This window comes from Chenopodium quinoa, unplaced genomic scaffold, assembly GCF_001683475.1.
Source record: "Chenopodium quinoa cultivar QQ74 unplaced genomic scaffold, ASM168347v1, whole genome shotgun sequence".
Lineage (NCBI taxonomy): Eukaryota > Viridiplantae > Streptophyta > Magnoliopsida > Caryophyllales > Amaranthaceae > Chenopodium > Chenopodium quinoa.
In genome coordinates, this window is record NW_018744878.1 from 5,205,676 (window position 1) to 5,229,313 (window position 23,638).

Genomic DNA, 23,638 nt, shown 5'->3' on the forward strand with positions numbered 1-23,638 from the left:
GTCCCTTAATCTTAGTCACTTATGGGCAATATTTAGTGAAATTAATAAACATAATATTTAGTAAAAGTATATTGGGAAGGTAAATTTACATTGGGTATGCAAAAAAGTGAAGACAAAAAGTAATAAAAGTATATGGAAAAACAAAACTTACATAGAAAGTTAAATTTGCAAAAATGTTATTGCAAATTATTTTGCTAATTAGAGGGAATTTTGGTAAAAAATTAATATTAATGGTATTTGAAAAAAAGAAATTGGATTATAATTTTGGGACTTAAAATTGATTATAAGGAACTATCAATAATGAACGGTGGGAGTAATAAATTATTATGACTCAATTTTATAGATAGACCTGATCTCATGAACACAACCCAGACACCCAAATTATGGTATCTTGTCAATTTTGCTATAGAAAAAACAAAAAAAAATTGATTACAAGCTCCCCTACATTTTGCTGTAGAAATATTTTATCCAATATCAATAATGGACAAGATTTTTTTTTTAATTTTTTTTTTTAAAAAATTTACCAATTGCATTAAAGTTTGTATTTTGCAAATTGCAGCCATTTAAATAAATTTACAAATTGCAGCCCAAAAGTTCTTATAAATTGTAAATTACAGGGATTCAACGTTTTCATCGGTTTACATGTCGAAAAATATCCAGTTAAGGTTTTAGGGGTCATTTTAGGAATTAAGGAACCGAATTGAGTTTGGAATTAACAAAAAAAATAACGTAAGTGTCTCATTTTACGTAGCAAAAAATATCGATTTGCGAACAACTATTTTTATACTGTAAGAATGAGGCACGCAATTACGTTAGTTTTTTGCTAGTTCCGAGCTCAATTTGCCTATGTTGAGCTAAAATGACCTACGTAATACGAAATATAAAATGGAGTATGTATGAAGTAATTGTCAAATGTTACCAAAATCAAAATCAAAATCCATTTTTCTCTCTCTGCCATTGCTGGAGCTCCTGGCACCATTTTCTTCATCTCCATTTTCATGGAGTTCATCTTTCAAACCTATTCACTCTCTCACCTCTACATTCAAACCCAATCATCCCCTTTCAACAACAATTATCAAATCAAATTCTGCAAATTCAACCAATTTTGACGATAAATTAGAAGAGGGCAAAATTATGACCAGACAATTCAAATTGTCCCGTACATTTCGATCTATTAAGCCACATTCTACTCCAAACCCTAACCCTAATTCCAAAATTGAGCTTGTAAATGTGTCGGAAACCGCCATTGAATCATCTATTAAGAATCCCTCTTGGTGTGTTTATCTTATCGCTTCTACAAATCCTCCTTTCAAGACTTACGTTGGCGTTTCTACGGATTTTTCTCGCCGGTATACCCACTTTCTCTCTCTAAAACTGTCTTGAAATTTTGTATAAATCTTGTATATTTGCAAATATTTATGAATTTCATATTGAATTTTTTGAAAAAAATAATCTGTGAAATGTTAGTGCTTTTTAATGTGGCTGTAATATTATTGATGAATAATGTTGGAGTGTGTTAGTAATTTGTGTAATATGCACTTTGATCCATTAAAAGACGAGAATTTTGCTCAATTTGATGTTGAATTTGAAAGTTGCAGAAGATTAGCATGTTTGTGGGATAATGTATATGTTTAAATCTAATTCTCGTACTAGCTCTTGTAGTCTTGTACCATGTATGCTATTATCCGACATCGAATATTAGAGGCAAAGAATTTGATACTCTGTAGTACTTTTGTTCAGCAATCTGATACTCAGCATTTGGGACATGGTAAGAATGTCGAACTAGATCGGAATAGCTTGGATTGTGTCGTCATCTTGATCTTTGCATATGATGAATGTGGTTAGGCACTTGTATTGAACATTAAAAACTAAAAATTACCAAGAGTTGAGACACTGGCACGGTGCTGTTCGAGAATTTGATGGTAGTTTGTACTTATATAGGATTTGTTGATTTTAATATCTCAAGATATGCTCATACAGCTTGTAAGTTAGGGTAGTATGAGTGAAAGGGTGCGAATGTGGATGACAATGTGACCGGAGAGTCAGACCCACGAGGATGAAAATCTAAAATCTGATGGACAAGTTTAAAATCCACAAACCAAAAGTACATACAAGTCACCGAACCCATGATCATGCCAAACATTGAAATACGAAAGTCGGTTAGGGTAGTATTATGGTCATAAAGTGTAGCGTCTTTGCTGACCTAGGGCAACTTCAGAGAGTATGAGCATGAGCCAAGGCAATGCATGGCCAGGGTAGGAAACTGCTAATCTAATGCCATGGTTCTTTTGCTTGTTTTAATTGTTGTGATAGTGCTACTATACCAAGATTTCATTTGTTTGAAATGACTATATATGGTATCAGTTATAAAGGTCAATGCGTGTGCAGGGAAATGGAAGCACAGGATCTTGAGCTGACTTGAATTGGTAGTTTCTGTATTGTGTTTTTCTAAGTCAAATAAGAATTTCAGTTGCGTTTCTATTAAAAACATGAAAAGCCTGTCCATTGGTAACACTGCAATGTCCTAGATGGTTTCTTTCATAGAAAATTTGAACTCATGAAAGTGTTCTAATTTTGCAATATGCTTTAGAATAGGCTCATTGATTCTTATTTCTTAGGCAAAGTGTATGTTTGACCACGAGTTGTAGTATTCTTTTTGGGCGTTCAAGAAATCTTCTGAGAGTTAATGTTTCTACGTAGTCTGAAACAACACAATGGTGAGCTTAAAGGAGGGGCTAAAGCATCTCGGGCTGGAAGACCTTGGATTTGTGCTTGCCTTGTGCAAGGTTTCAAAAGTCAGAGTGAAGGTATCTACTTACATGCATGCACTGATTCATTCCATCCGCTCCTGTTAGAAACTTTACATGCCATACTATGTTTTCTTACGTACGCTGTACTTGCTAAATGGGTGGTTCATTTATTTTGTGATGAAGATTATTGTTGGTGCTGCAACCCATTACTATTAGAAAATCATTGCCTTTTCCGATAAGTGAGTAGTTATCTATAGGTTTTTAAATATTGCATATATCAGATACACTATCTGATGGCATTCTGAGTAATTAAAAGAGCAATAGGTGCTTCAACCAGTCGTTTTTGTCTATTTACTTAATCTGAAAGCTTGAAACTTCATAACCTTAGTTGGCAAAAGCATTCTGTTTGCTGCTGTTATGTCTCTGAAATGCTTCTGGTCTTGGTCATGCTGGTTCTGAGCTGCTGTTAATCTCCTTGTAGCTTGCGAGTTTGAATCAAAATGGAAAATTATTTCAAGGAAATTGCCCCGTAAGCAGAAATCTGAAGACAAAGAGGGGCTAGAGGATAAGGGTCGGCTTTTGTTGTTGCAACACAGACATGCAGCTATGGAAAAATTAAAGCAGTCATTTGACTGCGATCATTTAGAAGTCGACTGGCAATTAAATCCTTCTTTATAAGTTGTTTTCATATTTATTTTACTTGTAAATCATTTAGTATAGGGGCCCTTTTAATTATTCTTCATTACTTCGTATTTTTATATTTATTCTCTTCTCCATCTCTCTGCCATTTTTTGTTGGCCAATCAGGAGATGAAGTGGCTTGAGATTCATCAGATACTACTCCGTAATAGCGGAAAACTGTTGATGTTGTACACTTACAAGAATTTGATAAGCTTGTAAATTTGTAATCCAATGTCTTAATTGAAGTGTTTGGACAACGTTACTAGTTGTATTTGAGCAAAAATCTAGAGTATCCAAGTTTCATACGTGTGTACTTTGCAGTCACATCCAACAGAGGGTGGATATTTGTGCACGTTTGGTCAAACATTGAACATTTGTGTTCTTGTATTGTTCATTTGCACGTATTATTGTGTTCGTGATCCACTAACCATTTTGTTGATGTACTTTATATTTAGTTACTAACCAAGACTCCATTTGGTAGGGCGTAAAACACTTTCACTGAAAAGTGTTTTCCCATTTTACATTATTTGGTTTGGTGTAAAACATTAAAATGTACAAAGTAAGATTTGGGATGGAAAATCATTTTCCGCCTTATTGATGACATTTTCCCCCCAATTTTGAAGGAAAACATTTTCCATCACAAGTGGAGGGAAAACATTTTCCCTAATAATTGAAGTAATTAATTTCAGTTTAACTAAACAATGAAAAATGTTTAACATGAAAAATTATTTTACATGCAACCAAACAATGAAAAACCTTCATAAAAATGAAATTTCCAATGTAAAAGGTTTTCATGAAATTTCATCTGAAAATATTTTACACCCTACCAAACGAGACCCAAATGTCCAAATGGTACATGCATGTGAGCTTGTTCACAAAGCTTAAGAATTTGGATTATGTTTTAGTCAAAAGTTTTTGATTAATATACTAGGTTTATAACCCTAAATCATAATATGTTTGTTTGTATGTAGAGTATAATATTGAATGCGTTATCAAATTTTCTCAAATATGAGCCTTAATTGATTATTTTTCTGTTTGAAATCGAGGCAAGTTTTTATGCATAATAAAATAATAACCTAGCAACTCATCAATTCTTTGATTACATATTTTCATAGAGTAGGCGGGTGATTTTTTGGGGGTGCAAAAGAGGGGCAAAGCTCTGAGCATATGTTTATTAAGACAAAACAATTAGGGTAAGCAAATCAAGTTACAAGGTCATGCTCAACAAAATAGAGTTATCAAATCACATTTACGCTTGAGTTGACCCGATTTGGGTTATATCAGATAATGGAAATCTCTATTCTTCATACTGATGAATGAATTATCACTCCAATTTGGTCATTAGACTTGCTATTGATACGCAGAGATGTCAATTCGGCTGCTTAGATTGGGTTGTGACTGTTTCAAACTATAATCACGTACAAGTCAAAATCTGAATCGATTTTTATTAGGGTCGGTTTCGGCTGGTGTTGGATTTTGATCCCTTTAATTCATGTGTTTTTACAGCCCTAGGCACACCTCTTTTAACAGTAAAACATGTCCAAATCCAAATACCAAAACCAAACCCATATAACAATTAGAATTCAAACCGAATCCATGAAGACGAACACATCTACGAATTCTGTCTTCCTTACCACTTTCCCTCCCTTCGTTTTTCTTCTTTGTTCTTCTCCAATGAACCGCCTGCTTCTAGCAACTCACTAGAAGCAGAAAAAACAGAGCTTTTCCTCTCTCTCTCTTCAATCCAACATCCCCAATTTTAATGGGAATTTCAATCAATTCTTAATCCCAAAACCCAATTGAAAAACACCATTTTTGTATCTCAATCTTAAACCCCAGAAGAAGAAAAAGACACCTTTTTTGTCAATCTTTATGCCATTAAAAATTCAATCTTTATTATCAAATTATGCTGTCACCAAAACTCAGATACATTACCAGAACCAGGCCTTTTCTCTCTCCTCTTTTCCTCACAAATTCCTTCACTTCTTCATCTTCTGCGCATCCTGTTTCAAACCCATCTATAATTCGATACCAATTTGCAGACCCATCTGCAGAATCTAAAGAAATTGCTTCTACTTTTAGTGATTGGTTCAGAACCTCAAAAAACCCGGTTTTTGACAGGATTTTTTCGATTTTGAATAGAAGTGATGAAGATCTTATTTCTTCCAGAAAGATGGATTTGGGCATTAAAGATATGGGTATTTCTTTGACAGAATCGTTCGTTTTACAGGTACTTAATTATAAGAAAGATGATATTTTAAGTTGTTTGAAATTCTTTGATTGGGCTGGTAGACAACCTTATTTTAATCACACTCAAGCTACTTGTGTTTCACTATTTAAGATTTTGGGTCGTGCTAAGCTTACTTCTATGATGGTAGATTTGTTAGATAGTTTTACTAAGCAGAGAACTATGCATAGAGTTAGGTTTAATGATATGCTTGTGATAGGGTATGCTTTAGCTGGTAAAATTGATGTTGCACTCCAAGTGTTTGGTAAAATGCGCTTTCACGGGCTCGATTTGAATGAGGTTGCTTACCATATTTTGTTGAATTCGTTGGTGGAGGAAGGGTGTTTCGATGTAATGAATGTCGTGTTGGAGCAAATTAGGATGAGGGGGCATCAGAATGTGGTTACTCATGGTATTGTGATGAAAAGCTTGTTTAAGCAGGGACAAATAGAAGAGGCGGAGAAGTATTTTCGCGAGTTGTTGAATGATGATGAGGTGTATCTAGGGCGTATTTTTGGTGTTCTTGTGAATGCACTTTGTAAAGAGAAGATGTTTTCACATGCTGGTATGTTGATCCAGGAGTTTGGGGAGAAGGGAGCTTTTCCTTTGCAAGAGGCATATGGTGTTTGGATCAAGAATCTTGCGCAAGCTGGGAAATTAGATTCTGCTGTGGATTTTTTCCGCACCAAAAAGTGTGAGGAAGGGTACATTCCTGAAGTGTTCAGGTACAATGTTTTGATATGTAGGCTTCTTAAGGAAAATCGTCTTAAAGAGGTTTGTGATTTGTTGTTGGATATGAAGGAGTGCCAAATTGTGCCTGATAAGGTGACCATGAATGCTGTTTTGTGCTTTTTTTGCAAGGCTGGAATGATGGATGTTGTTCTGGAATTGTATGAGATGAGGGCTGAATTTGGGCTTACTCCACATAGTCTGGTGTATAATTATGTTATAAACACTCTGTGTGGTGATGGAAGTACTGATGAAGCATATCAAATGCTGAAGAACTCAATGAAACAGGGTTACTTTCCTGGCAAGAGGACCTTCTCTGTACTTGCAGATGCATTATGTAGGGAGGGCAAGCTTGATAAAATGAAGGACCTAATTGTGTTTGCCTTGGAACGTAAATTTATTCCATCTAACGCTGCATATGAGAAATTTATTAGAGCCCTTTGTCTAGCTAAAAGGGTTGAAGATGGTTACTTGATCCATGCAGAGCTAAACAGATTAAATAAAACACCCAGTGAAAGTTCATATTCATACTTGATATGTGGTTTCAACAAGGCCAGCAGGGGAGATCTTACTTCTAGACTTATCCTTGAAATGCAAGATAAAGGTTATGCACCATCACACAAATTGTTTAAAGCTGCCATTCGTTGTGTTTGTGAAATGGATAATCCTGAGAAGCACTTTCTGAATTTTTTGGAAAAGCAGCTGTCTCGCTTTGGATGTGACCAGCGTATTTTCAGTTACTTTATCTATGGGGCAGGGCATGCCAGAAGGCCTGAGCTTGGTAGAGCAGTTTATGAAATGATGGAGAAAATTGGCATTGTCCCTAATTTGAACTCAGATCTTTTTATGCTAAAGTGTTACCTGAAAAGCGGAAGGATAGCTGATGCACTAAGCTTCTTTGATGACCTCAGCAGAAAAAGATGGGCGGGAAGGAAGATGTACAATACCATGGTGGTTGGCCTTTGCAAATCTGGGAAAACCGACTTTGCAACAGCCTTATTGAAGCAAGCGAGGAACAATGGCCTGATCCCTAGCCTGCAAAGTTACGAGGAGCTTGTAAAGTTGTGTTGCTCTGAAAAGAGATATGATGACGCGATTGAATTAATTAATGACCTTGAGAAAGCCGGACGTAAGGTTTCATCATTCCTTGGCAATATACTTTTGTTGCATGCTATGCGTTCTGGAGATTTATACAAGGCTTGGCTTCGCTCAAGGGATGTGTCTAATGAGACACCTAGTAGTGCAATGCTTGGCCAATTAATTGATGTGTTTTCTGGCCATGTTTCATTGGATTCTAAGGCTGAGGACTTGGAAGAAGTTATTCAGAAATGCTTTCCTCTTGATCTTTTCTCTTATAACATGATGTTGAGAAAATTAAGCATCAATAAGATAGATGAAGCCTGTCAATTGTTTAAGCGGTTGTGTTTCAAAGGGTATCAACCAAACAGATGGACTTATGACATAATTGTACATGGCCTCTACAAACATGGTAGGGTTGCTGAAGCTGAACTGTGGGCAGACCAAATGTTACGGCAAGGATATGTTCCAACTGAATGTACACACCTGTTCATTTGAAGAAAATTATGCGGTTAGAAACCAATAAAGCACAGGTAACTAGTTTTTTTTTTTTTTTTTTGGTAGTAGATTTTTGTGCCTCTTACTATCTGCGCCATTTTATGTCTTGTTTAAGTGATACTCCATATTGCACTAGATCCTTTTAAGCTGGGGCCACTCAAAGATAATAAGGGACCATATGCAGCTTCTTTTAAATTGAGCCCTCCGTTCATAGTTTAAAATGTACAGTACATTACAAATGCTAATCAAATATCAAAATAGAAATAGATATTCCAATTGAACTTGATAGTATCATCTGAAAGAACTAGATATAACCACAACAATTCTCAAGCTGGTGCTGTAGTTATGTTGCATCAGCCACAAATTGTCTATCCACTTCAAAGAATAATTAATGCTTAGCAATACAAACTGCATTTGATACACCCATTTTCCAGTGCGATTCTGCTAATGTGTAATCTATGATTACTAACTATTTCATCATTACACCTTAAAAAAATACCATCAAGTCATCAACCTTTTTAAGTCAATTCACTACATTCTCCTATGTATGGTATTAGTTACATCTTTTGGTTTCTGACACCAACTCAGCAAAGAATGCTCTTTTAGTAAACAGTCAGTAGCTGCTGGTTAAAAGCAGATTATGGATAGACTGGTTTAGGAATCTTTGGGTAATCGATACTTCTAAATTGGTTTAGATGGTAGCCTACGTTGGTCTGATAAACGATGTACAAATAAATCCTGTTTAAGATGAGAGCCGTAGCTCATGTAAATCTTAGATTGCATGGCTTTGACCTTGATATTGAGTATGCTGAGAATCAAAGTCCTAGTAGGGGACAGTTGAGCTATTCTGTATTGATAGCATGGGGAAGGGATTCTTTGTTATGCTGGGATCCTGGTGCCTTGTTTAGGTAATAAAATAATTCAGGTTATGGTCCATGATCTGACTTGTGTTTCAAGATCCTTATTTGATTAAAGTTGTCCTAGTGAGTGTGCCTCAAAAATGTTATTGAACAAAGCTCGTGTACCCCTGAAATGTTTAAGGAGAATGTAATTTAGCTATCCAACGGAGTATGTAGAAGTGTATGATGAGCATATGAATTAGATGTTAAGTTTTGAACGTTCTCTTTTGTGTTTGTTTTAGTGGAACCTGTGTCATGTGCTTACTCAGGAAGTTCCATATATCAATAGCATGTTTAAACTCAATAATAGGGCTTTCCTAGGGAGACTTTCATAGGGAGACTTCTTTCGTTCTTTGTCTATTGCTTGTTTCATGAAATGTATCAATTTTGGCAGCACTTCAAGATGCTTGTAATGATTGGAAAAGGAAACTAAAGGCGTATGATGAGCATAAACAAAGGGGATAAAAGGCATGGCCATCATAGTGCAAATTCAAATTGGTTACATTTCAAAATGTGCATCAATGATAATTACTCTTATAATTTATAAATTAGTTTTTTGAATGTAGAAAAGCATGCTAAGGTGTACTTGAGGCTCTTCATCAAAATTAGGGTGGGAAAAGGGGGAAGGAGTGTCTGGAGATGCTGTCTAACCTAACTACTGAATCCCAACAAACTGATATAGCTCCTCACCTTCTCTTTCACAACCAAAATCTTGAGAAGTATGCATTGATGAGCTTAAGTAGCCTGTTTGGTTACTACTATATTCTGATCCACAAGTTACTCTGTTTCTTGAGCTGTCACTTTCCAGATATTATTCCTTTGAATTTTCATAGACTTGTCCTTTTGTTTTGATGTCCTAAATTCTCTGTAGGTAGGTGTAGGGGCTGTCCTAAGTACCGTAAAATAGTCTCTTTTGATGGTAGATAGATGCTGTCTAAAAGAATTGGAACTGAAATGGATGTAATTAGAATGCTTCAGGTCCTGAGTTTGACACTTTGACCTGCCTCTTTTCAGCTCTTGATTTTCTCTTGTGGGCTATAGCATCCTCTTTAAGTTAATTTTCAGGTTTCCACTGAGGTGGCCCTGTTGGGGATAATAACCAGCTGAAGTTTGGTCTGAATGGCTTGATGTTAGGACGAGGGGGAGGATCACTCGATTGACTTGGACATTGGAGATTATGCATGGTGGCATCCTCTAGTGCATCTCACCACCCTCATTTTTTGGACTTTAATATATTAGGAGCTTGTTTATCTGGATTTCTAAATTTAGTCTGATGTTTTGCCTTTCCTCTTCTGTTTCCCAAAGAGAATATGAACTACTTGTATTATTTATTCCCCCGCTTGGAGGCTGTGTATTATTCACCGGGTCTTCATAATTGGAACAGTTGTTTTTTTGCACAAAGAACTTTCTCTGAAGTGACCTTTTTCTTTTGAGTGGTATATATTCAGGCACATTATCATTTACCTTGATTCTAGCAATTGTCTTTACTTCCTAGTTTTCTTCTTTCTTTATACTAATAGAAAATGGCATTGACTTTAAGCCTGACCAAAACAAATTTCCAGCTTACTGGTAAGGGACAACTTTTAAGGGTTTTTTTTTTTTTTTTTTTTTTTTTTTTTTTTTTTTTTTTTTGTGTGTGTGTGTGTGTGTGTGTGGGGGGGGGGGGGAGGAGGGGAGAAAACTAAAATTTGATTTTAGGAAGTCATAATCTGAAGGCAACTACCAAGGAACTGTAGGAAGTTTAGTTGAATCTGCATATCTTCAAGTTTTTGGACGCTTGCATTATGTAACCTTTTTGGTATTTCTTCTCAACTATTCCTTTCTTTCTTTTAGAAAATACAGTACTCTATTACTTTGCTGCTGTACTGTTTAGTATTCTTTTGCTGATTTCATGAATCTTAACTTTTATATACAGGCAAATGAAAAAACTCGTATTTTACTTGCTGGAGGAAGCTCTTTGGATGACTATTGGATCCAAATAGGTCTCTTTGTTAGAAAAAAAAATTGTTATTACAAGGCAGAAAGGTGAAACTCATGTTTTCCTTTACTTCAGTGGTACATAATTAGTTATACGAGTTTTTGTAGCGATTGTGAGACCTTGCTTGCCCATGCTTGTCCAAGAACTAGAATGTTTTTGGAGTTCTTGATCAGCATCCCAAAAGAATTTTAACTTGTTACACTCTTCTACTAATTATGGCGTATTGGAATCATACTGGTGTCGGGGCCTGATAGTTGAGCATGGTGTCAGATCATTCTCCATTTCTTTGAAATAGCTCTTTTGAATTTTGACACTGGATATACAAGTGCTTCTTCCAAGTGTTCAACCTGTCATTCAGATTCAAGCTAATACAGATGGTGAACTTTTTCTGGATACTGCTTCTGGTAATTGTATCAGGATTTTTTTTTGCCCTATTGACAAGATTTTGCTATTACAAACTTGTGAATAGCTGATTTTTGTTGTATTTATATTAGCTTCAGGAATATCTAGGCAACAGTTAAAGTCCTATTCTTTTAGATGGATAATTCTTCTAGTTACACATGCAAACAACATATGATTAGTATTGAATAGGCTAGACATTTTGTTGGAAGAAGAAAATGGGCTTAAATAAAAAAGGAGTGACATGTCCTCAAATTTCTCATTGGAGTGTGCATTCTCTACCCCAAATCATTTTGGGACCAAGGCTTTATTGTTGTTGTTGTTGTTGTAGTGTGCATTTTCTCTCGTTTGTTATCATCTTAGGTTTCTGATGTAATTGCAGTCCTGTTAACTTAATAGAGGATGTGAATTGTTTTCAAAACTTTAGATGTTATAATTATGGGCATGAAATGCAAATTTATTGTAGTTTACTTTTGCCAATGGTAATTTGTTTACATAATATCTCCGGAACGAAAGGGCAGATTACATTTGGAAAGTGAGAAACATGGTGTTCTTTGCTTAGGGCTAATCCCTTCTGATAAATTGGGAAAGAATCCTCTATTTCTGGTACAAATGAAATGGATATTTCTGTTAAGCTTTCAAGTGACTCCTAACCAAACATTTGGACCACCATTTTCCTTTAGGGTATGATTATCAGTTCCTTTGGTCACTTAAGCAAGCTCAAATCAGAAGCATATTCATTTCTGATATCACTGTCAGTAGGTTAGAGAGAGCTGGGGACCCTGCAACATTGCCAAACCAAGGACGATAGGAAGTGGCGGTTGCCATCAGTATTAATACGTACTTGTATTCAACATCATTATCGTAGTGACATCTACTCAGGATCGAAAAAATACGATCAAATGCATTACAGTTCTGGAACAATAATGGATCACTAATTAGTATTACGTAGTTCTGAAAACTGGAAGGTGAAATGTGAAAGGTTGTTGTAAGCAAGAAATTCAATGGAAGATGATGATTACTTTTGCTTCATTTAGTAGAAAGATTTTCTTTAGACGAGTTGATTGTTTTCATGCATGGTCTGACTAAGACTTTAGTGCTGGTTGTTCAACTGAGGAATAAAGACCAAACTCAAAGTTGCAAATTCAAGTAAACATTCTTGTCCTTTCAATCTTTTTGTCAAGTCCAAACTTGTTTGTCTACCGCGTAATGAAACTAGTGTTTGGCCAACAATGTTTGGAAATTTCCTGATATGGGTTATGACTATGGAAGTTTGATGTTATCTGTAACTAGCTTTATTAACATAACTTCCTACGCAAACTAGTTGGTAGTCCACATGATTGTGGAATTTATGAGAATTAGAACTTCCCATAGATTGTAAGTTTATGAGGATTCATGAATTGTTTGGTTAACAACGAGGGAAGTAATTTTTTATGAGAATTTTTACTTACATCTGAGGGGATTAGGTAAATATATTTCTACATTTTGTGAGAACTCAAAATTCATAGGAAGTTCCACCTCCCTTATTTCACCAAATTTTTGTTAGTTAAACATCACACAAAACTTGCAATTTCTTGGAAGTCTCATTTTTCACATGTTTTTATGTCAACCAAACAATCCATTTGTGAGATATTTTGATTTCAATATTAAACAATTGCCCAAATCACAAGTCAAGTGTATTGTGCAAAACTTATGTACTTAGGACTTGTTCTGATTTAACTGAATATTTTATGAGAGATAAATCAAACTGAACTGAACCGAACCGGACCGAACTAAGCTGATTGGAGCTAAACTGAAAATAAACCAAAGAGAATTGACCCTTAGAAATGTAAAATAAAAATAAATTTCCATGCCAAAATTTTGCACCTTCAAACCAATTTTGGATCACATACTATTAAAACAATTTCAAATTACACTTTTACTTTTTTGAATCTTTTAATTTTTTTTAAAGTACTAGTGCTACAATCTACTAGAGAGTCAACAAATACAAATTACCTATTCAAACAATATCCACGATGTCTTTATGACCACAATATTTTACTACAACCATTCTCTTGCATGGCCACAGTACAGCCTCAACACTAGTAACACTAAATTGACTTGCAGAAACTATTTCAGTAAAATGTATTCCATGAAATTAATTCCAATGAATATTTTTTTTTTAAGGAAGCTGTAAATTAATTTTCATTTATTTCCAGTATACTCAGTTATAATTAAAGCAAACAAACAACAAAATAGCAATGAATTACGAAGTATTAATGATGATAGATTGTTAAATATCGTATACCCGAAAACACCTGAAAATTTTTATAATAAACCCCATCAATTTTTTTAAACTAAATGGGACATATACTTAATTACTCCTACCATCAGCAAATATTTTGGAATTTTAATTTGGTAAAAATGGTACCCCACCTTATTCCACCCTCCCCTCCTAAAGGCAACAGCTGAGCAAAATTAAAGTCATTCCCCTTTCTCTCTGCTCCCAAAAACAGAGATAAAACAGGGAAAAAAATTAATAAAAATACAATCTTTATTCACAAAAATCCCAGAAAATTAAATAAATTCCACAATCCCCATGAATTCTTGAATTTTATAAAACCCAGTTCTTCAATTTTCCTCTTTCTCCAAAAAGATTGGTTCTTGATGGGTTATCTCTCTTGCAAAGCTGAATCATCCATTGAAGTTTCAAATTCCCAGAAAAACCCATCTTCCAACAGACAAAAACAAGAAATCCCAGATAAAAATTCCCATGAAAAACCCATCAAAATCACAGAATTTAAGTACAGTGATCTTGTAGCTGCTACAAATAATTTTTCAGACCAGAAACTTCTAGGAAGAGGAAGCCATGGCCTTGTTTATAAAGCTCTTCTTCCTTCTGGTCGTCTTTTAGCTGTCAAGAAACCTTCTAGAAGACCCCAACAATCTTCTTCATCATCATTTAATGATGAATTTGATAATGAAATCAACATTTTGTCGAATATTCATAACCCCAGGTTTGTAAATTTAGTGGGTTTTACTGCAATTAATAATAATGTTAATGAAGCTTCTAGATTACTTGTTGTTGAATTTATGTGTAATGGTACTTTATATGATTATTTGCACAAGAATTCAAAGGTACCCAATTGGGGTCGTAGGATTAAATTAGCATTGCAAATTGCAAAAGCTGTTGAAACCCTACATTCACAATTTCCACCTGTGATTCATAGAGATATAAAGTCTGCAAATGTGTTGCTTGATAGAAATTACAATGCTAGATTAGGGGATTTTGGGCTTGCATTAAGGTGTAATGTAGACGATTTTCGACTCCGGTCCACGCCTCCGGCCGGAACAATTGGTTATTTGGATCCATGTTATGTGACTCCTGATAATTTGAGTACAAAAACTGATGTATTTAGTTTTGGAATATTGTTGTTGGAGATTATAAGTGGTAGAAAAGCTATTGATATTGGGTATTCACCACCCTCAGTAGTGGATTGGGCTATCCCTTTGGTAAGAAAAGGGAAGCTTTTAGCTATTTATGATCCTAAGATCCCTCCTCCAAAGGATCAGATGGTTAGGAAGCAATTGGCTGTGATTGCGGCGAAATGTGTGAGGTCTAATAGGGAGAGAAGGCCGTCGATGAGGGAGGTTGTTGAGGCACTTGATAGATTGAGTAAGTTGGTTCCTTTGCATTCGTGGAACGGGTTGGTTAATCCGTGCTTGATGGTGGAGAATGTAGGGCAGCCTGTTGGGTTGACAAATGGGAATTTGAGTTCAAGGTTTAGGGGGTTGGAGTGTGGGAATTTGGTTGATGTGGATGGTAAATTTGCAAAGCCATTGAAGAATCCGAGGAGGGTTTATTCGGATTTGGGGATCAGGAACAATTTGTTGGATTTGTTGGCCGAGCCTGACTTGGATTCTGAATATGGAGAGGATGTGAATAAGCAACAACAGCAGACTGCTAAACATAGTTCAAGTTTAAGATTTGGAAGTGAAAGATATAGTGACATGGGACGGAATTCTTCTCTTGTTCGTTACCATGATGGTGGAAGTCTTTCTCAATTGCGAAGGAGTATAAGGGACAATAAAAGATCATGATTTGGTCACTGAGACGGATTGGTATGTTTTCTTCACCATGTTAATGAGATTCAGTGATTGAACTACATCTATCTCGGATGTCTTTCATCATTAAACTCGAGTGTAAGCTTGTATTCTTGTATTGCTTGTTGATGTTGTAGATTAATCTTGTGTTCTTTGTGTATGTTTCCATCAGCTGTTAATTTGTTCATTACTTCATTGTTTGCTGAGGCAGCCTGTTCATTGAAATATTGATAGATTTATTAGCTCAATATATATAGTTTTGGGATACAATGTAGAAAAATGTCCCATCCGAGTATCCATGGTTGAGCTGTTGTATAGTCTATTGCACGATTTGCTCGATTGAACATTGGCTAGAGATGTAGAGTGCGACTATTGTAATCAGTGTTTTGTAGCATGTAATCAGTTTTTCATTTCCCCTTCAATCCATAGAAAATGAAATTTGAAACATCTTATTGATTTGCTCTTCTGTATAGTTGATTATATGGTATAAAACACGCGCAATAGAGACAGATCAGTGTCCTTCAGATGAACTTCATTGTGGTCAAGATTCAAGAAGCCAACACTATTTGTTTAAATACTTAACAAAATGAACCTATTTGATATTTACAACTCCCCCAAATAATCCCTCCGTATCATAATATAATACACGATACCCTGCAAATGCAATTACAAACTCGTACTTTGACTACTATTCGATAAAATTTTGGATCTGTATAGGTGATTTTTAGCTGCTGTTTTTTTAAGAGGAAAGATACACAATTGTTAATGGTTTGTATTTTTTGAGTTGCCTCATCCGGATTGCATAGCTTGGCGTATGGTGGGTGAGTCTCCCAGCAAGAGTTTTCTGCATTCTGTGAGGCTCGAACTTAAGACCTTCTTTAAACGACATTAAGTTGCTTAATAATTTATTATGTTTAATCGAATATGCATATTTTTCCTTAGTCTAAACTCTTGATTTAGTTGTAATTATGGAGACCATAAGAAAACAGGTGAATAATTCAAATTAGTAATAATGTCAGCAGCAAGAAGCATAATGGGAAGAGATTAAGTAGCACCTCCTATAATCAAGGCTTTACAGCTCATTTATCTCCTATTGGTCACGTGCTTCTTCTTCTTGATTTGTGTTGAGTTTTCAAGTTATGTTGAGTAAGATGCACTCATATTATGGGTCAATGTTTTTTTTTCCCTTTTCATGGATCTATCCTGAACAAATGGTCATATTAGTTTACACTAGTCCTAAAAAGCAATTATTTCTTTTTGTTCTTTTCATTTCAGATTAGTCGCAAAAATTTAACTTTTATGCAATTTATATTGTAAATTTACAACAGTAATTATTGTTCTAATAATATACGAAGTACTTCGTATAATTAAATGTTACTATCGTGTTAAATTTTGAAAATTCATATTGTAATTATTTTTATTATTATATAATTGCAAATTTAATGTTTACACTTGTGAAGTAATAAATATAATAGTTAAACTGTTGCAATTATTCTAAAATGAAATGAGTTTGCTACCAAGTCTACTCGATTTAAAATCAATGCATCAAGTGATTGATCAATCAAAGAAAGTTATTTTGTCAAAAGAGAGTTTTACACTTTTACCCCACACCCCCCCCAAAAAAAAAAGGAAAAAAAATAAATAAAGGAACCAAATAAAGTAATATATTGTTACAAAGTACAAATAAAAAAGCTAAGCCTTATATTCTTTCTCGATGTACTAAGCACAATCATGAAAATAAAATGGTACAATTAGAAGGGCCAACATTTGCATGATTGATGGAATAAAATAATTAGATTTGGGTAAAAAAATCAACAACAAAATGTCAAAAGGCACTCAATTTAACCTTTCTCCTGCAGTCTACAGAGGGTTGTTTACTTTTTGTCTCGACTTTGATTGGCTTTTTCTTTGTTAAACTCTTCTTAAAATTTGTATAACGATTAATTAATTAATTACATCCATTTAAGTTGTCTAACTCTCAATTATTTTAAGTTAATGGATAATAATATTGAATTGTCAATTTTTGTGTAGGTAAGCTTTAGATGTCACTAGATAAGATCATAAGAGTATAGGATGGTTTTTATATTTGAATTTGATTTTTATGCAAATGATTTGCCATTTTTTCTGCCTAAATGCTAACTACTATCCTCCTTTAATTTAAACTTCATCCTGTTGATTTCCCAACTACTAGAATGTGATTATTGTAAGTTGTCATGTACTCATGTATAAGTGTATATTATATACCTGCAAAGAAAACGCTCCGTAAAATTTGAATGTGAATTATAATCTTTAATTTTAAAGAATTATTAACTATTTCACGTCTAAAAAATAGAGGACGAAACACTTTCTATAAAACCTAAGAGATACCAAGCAATCATTTGAGTAGTTGAAACCATCCATTTTGCTTTATAACTAATTAACTATCAATACAATTGATTACATGCACACGACCCGCCATTGATTCAATGCCACCCCAAGGCTTTACGTAACTAAATATTGAGCATACATAGTTCTAAACTAAAAATTATGACCACAAAACCCTCACATCCACTTTAGTTTAGAAAAAAAATTTACGAAATTGATTCGAAACAATTGATTATAAATTTATAGCCTTCAATTTAGAGAATGCTTGACTTTTGTATGACTAAAAGGATAGCGAACGAGACGCTTTTCAAGGACCCCATGTGACCTAGAAGGCCATTTGGATGCTTAAACCATCCACTTTGCTTTATAACTATCAATATAGTCAGCTAAAGACATGCTTCGATTCAAGGCCACCTCAAGTGTTTATGTGCTCAATTAGTGAGCATACGTGGTTCTAAACCAAAATTTGTGGCCCTATGAGGCACCTCCTACATCAACTTTAGTTTTTTGGAATTTTTTTTTTATCAAAATTGACTTTTTCAGAGCTCGAAAGATTAAAGGATAAGACACTTCTCTTGGATCTTGCAAAACCCTAAGAGGGTATTAAGGTGGCAAGAAGTTAAGAACATCCACTTTGCTTCAAAATATCAATATAGTCGGTCTAAGACAAAATATAATTAATTGACTCAAGGCCCACGAACCTCTTTGGGACGGACTAGTGAGCGTCATGATTCCAAACTAACTTTTATGACCCAAAAAAATCTTTCACCTACTTTAGTTTGGAAAAAACAAATTCCGTAAATGTAGAATATATCCCTTAATTATAGATAACTTTACACTTTTTCAAAGCTGAAGAATAGAAGACAAGACGTTTTCCATGGATTCCATGATACTTTGGAAGGCCATTTAGGTGGTTGAAACCATTCAATATGTCCTACATGATTCCAAACAACTTTATGACCCCAAAATACATTCTACACCTAAGAACAAATTTAAGTGTGATTGTTTGCAAAACTTGATTTTACATCAACAAAATCCCCGCCTAAATTGTGAATTAAAATAGTGTAACAAGGCACATGTTACTCGACTGTAATTCCTTCTCTGAGATTGGGATTGTGTAAGTTCATCACTGAGATTGAGCAATATAGAGCTCAAAGCCCAGAAATGTATTCAATATTTTCCGACTAGCATTTATCATTAGGAAAATCGCCCCGTCACCGTGATGAGAGGCTCAACACATGAAACAATTATCGTTCTATAAAGTAGTCATTTGCCCAGATCATGTAGATTTGGAGCATGTGGTTCTACCCAACAACTAGTCAACATAGTATCCTAACAGATCATTATACTAACAAGAACAAATTACAAATATACTCTTCCTTGATCTCCCTTACACTAAGAATCATCTGTACATAAACGTATTAATTTCACAAGCATCAATTACTAATCAGTAATACACCCTGTTTGTTCAATTACAAGAATAAGGCAAATTTACGTATCTACAAGAAGTCGCAATTAAATCACATACATGGCTTCATCATCGAGGTTTCAATCTTAAGTTCCTTAACCTATCTTTGATCTGAGATTGTATTAGCTTCCCAAGCGAATAATGTGAGCCAAGGAAGCATACTCTTACCAACTTTTTAGATCCTTCCCTGATAAACTCCAAGTCCTTAGTGAGATCATATTGGACAACCTCTGGATCATCAAGCAGAGCTGCAGAGGCAGTGTGCCTGAGCCTTCGATTCTACACTTTTGATCCAACAGTGCAGTAAATAGTTCAACTTCACCACCTACATACACAGTATAGAATTAACAACTCGTTCATAAAATCATTATACAACTTCCCAGGATTAATGGGTGATCAAGCCTGTACATTAATTGGGTAGCAGAGGCATACCTCGAGAACTTCATCATGAGGGAAATGACCTGCCGGGCTAATTTAATAGTTATGGGGCTTCTGCAAGTTGCTTCTTCACCTGTTGGCCCCTGATGGGCTTCACCCATGGATCCTCTTTCACATACACGAGACAAACAGGAACATTGCTTTCTCGACATCTGCACATTTACAAATTAGGCAGTCTAAACATTTGGTGCCATGAGATCAAAACTGGCGGATAATCTAGTTGTACCTACCTTGTTAGAGACTCGTCAAAAGATAGTTGACTTGAATGGTCTGCATTACTGCATATACCTGCATGAGTAGCTCTGCTATAATTTCTGGATCACTCATATTCTGCCAACTACAATAACAAAAGGTGACCTTAAAGGCATAAGCAGCAGTCAAAAAATTATTCTAACAAGTAATGAACAAAATATAGGGATGCCAGAATTGGGGAGGGGAAGTTCCATAAAAACCAAGAGTTACAAATGGAATATGAAGGTTACACACTACGTCCATATTCCATGAGCAACAGTGTGTTGATTTAGGGGCCGGAGTATTATCATACATGAACCAGTTCAAAACTAATTAAAAGCTATAGGATGAAGATTTTTCCACTTTCAGATTAAGAGCACCAGCAGCTTAGTCTGAAATGTGAAGTATTGGATGTTATCATGTGAAACTCAAAAGCAGTCATGTAAATAACAAACTAATCACTAAACTTATCCGTAAAAATACAAGCTCCTCAAGTTCAAGACAATTGCAAAATATATATTTCAAAAATTAATCACTCTTACCAACTCTGGTATAACTGAACTGACCTGGTAATAACAATGATCCATCAACTTTATCCTTTGGGGCATATGACAGATTGTGAAATCATCCCAAACCAGAGCTTACAGAGTATCGCACAGTTCCCTGAAAATACATCATGTTCTGTGGCATAGCATATTAGGTTCCTGAACCCTTTTAATACACCTTGCTTTCAATTCCATCTACTCTTCGTTTAATTATATTCATAATTCACCTTGCATCAATATTCCATAGAATCAAGTCAACTAAGCAGTCATCCAGTGGCTCAAATATATTCCCCCATCATTGCCTACTCTCTGCAGTCCTGCAAATTCCGTCGATTCTGTTCATCCAATTTCAACATTCAGAGAAAAGTCTCTCTCAGGTAAATATTCAAGCTCTCTCATCTCATTGTAAAGCAAATTAAGTTCTTCCATTATTGCTTCACGGCTAGGATGAGCCTTTTCATTAGCCAAGAATGTGTGGACATCTCCTGTCACCTCTATCCAACTACAACCTGGCTCCTTTTTAACCTTATTTTTCCTCATGGTCTTCCTCATCAAAGAAACCTCATCCCACATACCTGCATCAGCATATACATTTGCAAGGAGAATATAGACTGAGGAATCCTCGGGATCTAGTTGAAGGATGGAATTTGCAGCCTTTTCTGCAATCTCTACATTTCCAAACATCTTGCAGACGCTCAACAAGGTTCTCCAAATAACGTCATCAGCCTCAAATGGCATATCTTCAATAAGCTGTAAAGCTTTTCCAACCTGCCCCGACTTCCCCAGCATATCTACCATGCACGAATAATGATCCAGTTGAGGATCCAATCCATAGCTTTGCATTGAGCAAAAGTAATCCCAGCCATTTTCAACTAGCCCCATATGACCACAAGCTCGGAGAACTGCAATAAAAGTTGCATGGTTTGGCTTTACTTTCTCTCTCTTCATATCTTCAAAGACTTGGAGAGCCTCTTCCGCAAAACCATGATAAGCATAACCACATATCATTGCGTTCCATGTCACAAAATCCCGCTCTAAAGCCCTTTCAAACATGAGCTGAGAGTCTTGCATATTGCCACATTTTGAATACATGTCGACGAGAGTGCTTACAATATATACATCGGCTTGCAGTTCATGCTTAATGATTTGAGCATGGATTTGCTTCCCAAGTCCCACGGTTGCCAGGTTAGCACAGGTATCTAGAACTGTTGCATAAGTAAAATTATCAGGTTCAATGCCCGTTCCCAACATCAAAGAAAAAATTCGCAGGGCTTCATCTTCCATATTTTGCTGTAAACAGCCTGAAATAATTGCATTCCATGAAACAATGTTTTGTTTTCCTAGTCGGTCACGAAGCTTCATAGCCTCATCAATCAATCCATACTTGCAGTACATATCCACCAAAGTACTTCCCACAAAAGGGTGAAAGCCCATTCCAGATTTGATAACTCGGGTATGAAGCTCCATGCCATATTTTGCAAAATGCTTTCCAGCTGTAGCTTTCAAAACACTGCCATAAGTAAATTCGTCAGGTTCCATCCCACAAGCCAGCATTTCAACAAACAGGCGTAGAGTTCCCTCTTCCAGACCATTTTGCTCACAAGCTGCAATTATCGCATTCCAAGACACAGCATCCCTTCTAATCATCTCATCAAAAACACCTTTTGCTCCTAAAATATCTCCACATTTTCCGTACATGTCCAAAATTGCATTTGTTACACAAACATTAGACTGAAATTTGCTCTTCATAACCAGACCATGCAGTTGACAACCTGTTGATAATTGTTTAGCCACAGCACAGGCACTAAAAGCACCTGACAGAGTAACTTCATCAAAGCCAAGGTCAGATTTTATCAGATTTACAAACAACTTTAATGCTTCAGGACCTTGATTACTTTGCACGTAACCAACTAGCATGGCATTATAGGATTGCACACTATGTTTGGGCATAGAGTTAAATACCTTCCTAGAATCTACTAAACTCTTACTTTTCGCATACATATCTAAAGTAGCAGTTGCGACGATGATGTCAGTACCAAAGTTAGTCTTCAAAGCATGAGCATGCAGTTGATGGCCTAAACTAAGTGCAGATAGCCCTGCACATGACCTAAAGACACTAGCATAAGTTGATTGGCTTACAACCAATCCTTGACTCTGCATCTCCTTAAACAATTCCAAACCATTAGTAAACTGATGATTCTGCACAAAACCCGCGATTAATGCACTCCAACAAACCCAATTCTTTTCAGGCATTGCATAGAAGAACCTCAAGGACTCGTCCAAATATTTGCATTTTGCATACATATCAACTAAAGCACTTCCTGTCACCATATCACTCTCCAAACCCGATTTCACCGCAAGCCCGTGAATTTGTATACCTAGTATAAAGTCCTCCAAAAATGAGCAACATTTCAGAACCACAGCTAAGGTAGTGTGATCAAAACACACGCCTTCTTTAACAATCTGCAAGAAAATCTCCACACATTTATGATGATTCCTACTCTGCAAATAACTCGAAATCAAGGTATTCCATGACACTACATCCCTCTCTGGCATTGAATCAAAAAGAAGCTGCGCAACTTCCATATTGCCTTCCCCAGAATACGCAAAAATCATGGAGTTCCAAGAGATTGTATCTCGTTGAGGCATTTGGTCAAACACCTTGCGTGCATACCCTAACCGCGAGCATTTTACATACATTTGAATCAAACAATTGGTAACAAAGATTGTGGGTTCGAACCCAGAAATTATCATCTGGGAATGTGCTTGTTTGCCCGGATTTATAGCTCTTTGATGAGTACATTCTTGGAAAATGTGAGAAAAAGTCTTCTTCTTGGTGATTGCTGCTTGTTTCCAGTCACCAGTAGAAAATGTATTGATGAATGATAATCGTATAGAATATACATGAAAAATTACAAGAGATCTTTTGAAGAAACAACTGGAAAATATTTGCGTCATGAAAGGTTTGAAGTAATGGTTTTTCCAGTTTTTTGGTCGTTATATTTCGGCAGTTGAGTTCTCAATTGGTAATTTGTATCAATGCAAACATGTGTTCCTTATATTTGCTAAACTAACAGATATTTTTATTAAACTGAAATTATTTTTTAATAAATTGAAATTAGTGAAATTAATTTTATTGAACTGAATTATTTTTTTGCTGAACTAAAATTATTATTATTTTTTAATTATTTTTTTAAGGTAAAGCGAACACAATCTTACAATTTTACTCGGAAAGGAAAATTTTTGCCATATACATATCTTTTCTTTGAATC

The 23,638-nt window shown here is 35.4% G+C and overlaps 4 protein-coding genes across 4 annotated transcripts; 3 read left to right on the top strand and 1 right to left on the bottom strand.

Moving 5' to 3' along the window:
- Positions 1-913: 913 nt before the first annotated feature.
- LOC110705720 (structure-specific endonuclease subunit slx1-like) lies at positions 914-3,687 on the top strand. The gene is made up of 3 exons (XM_021883636.1): positions 914-1,349; positions 2,701-2,807; positions 3,232-3,687. The coding sequence occupies exons 1-3, from the start codon at positions 1,135-1,137 to the stop codon at positions 3,426-3,428; spliced, it is 519 nt and encodes a 172-aa protein (XP_021739328.1). The 5' UTR covers positions 914-1,134; the 3' UTR covers positions 3,429-3,687.
- A 998-nt stretch (positions 3,688-4,685) lies between these two features.
- LOC110705721 (pentatricopeptide repeat-containing protein At1g71210-like) lies at positions 4,686-11,499 on the top strand. Its single transcript, XM_021883637.1, has 2 exons — positions 4,686-7,996; positions 10,776-11,499. Exon 1 carries the CDS (start codon positions 5,337-5,339, stop codon positions 7,959-7,961), a length of 2,625 nt encoding a protein of 874 aa, XP_021739329.1. The 5' UTR covers positions 4,686-5,336; the 3' UTR covers positions 7,962-7,996; positions 10,776-11,499.
- A 2,115-nt stretch (positions 11,500-13,614) lies between these two features.
- Positions 13,615-15,767, top strand: LOC110705722 (serine/threonine-protein kinase-like protein At3g51990). Its single transcript, XM_021883638.1, has one exon. The coding sequence runs from the start codon at positions 13,884-13,886 to the stop codon at positions 15,315-15,317; it is 1,434 nt and encodes a 477-aa protein (XP_021739330.1). The 5' UTR covers positions 13,615-13,883; the 3' UTR covers positions 15,318-15,767.
- A 3,286-nt stretch (positions 15,768-19,053) lies between these two features.
- Positions 19,054-23,445, bottom strand: LOC110705723 (pentatricopeptide repeat-containing protein At3g02330, mitochondrial-like). The gene is made up of 4 exons (XM_021883639.1): positions 20,388-23,445; positions 19,821-19,927; positions 19,585-19,742; positions 19,054-19,477 (listed from the first exon to the last, which is right to left on the bottom strand). Exon 1 carries the CDS (start codon positions 23,322-23,324, stop codon positions 20,706-20,708), a length of 2,619 nt encoding a protein of 872 aa, XP_021739331.1. The 5' UTR covers positions 23,325-23,445; the 3' UTR covers positions 19,054-19,477; positions 19,585-19,742; positions 19,821-19,927; positions 20,388-20,705.
- Positions 23,446-23,638: the final 193 nt, after the last annotated feature.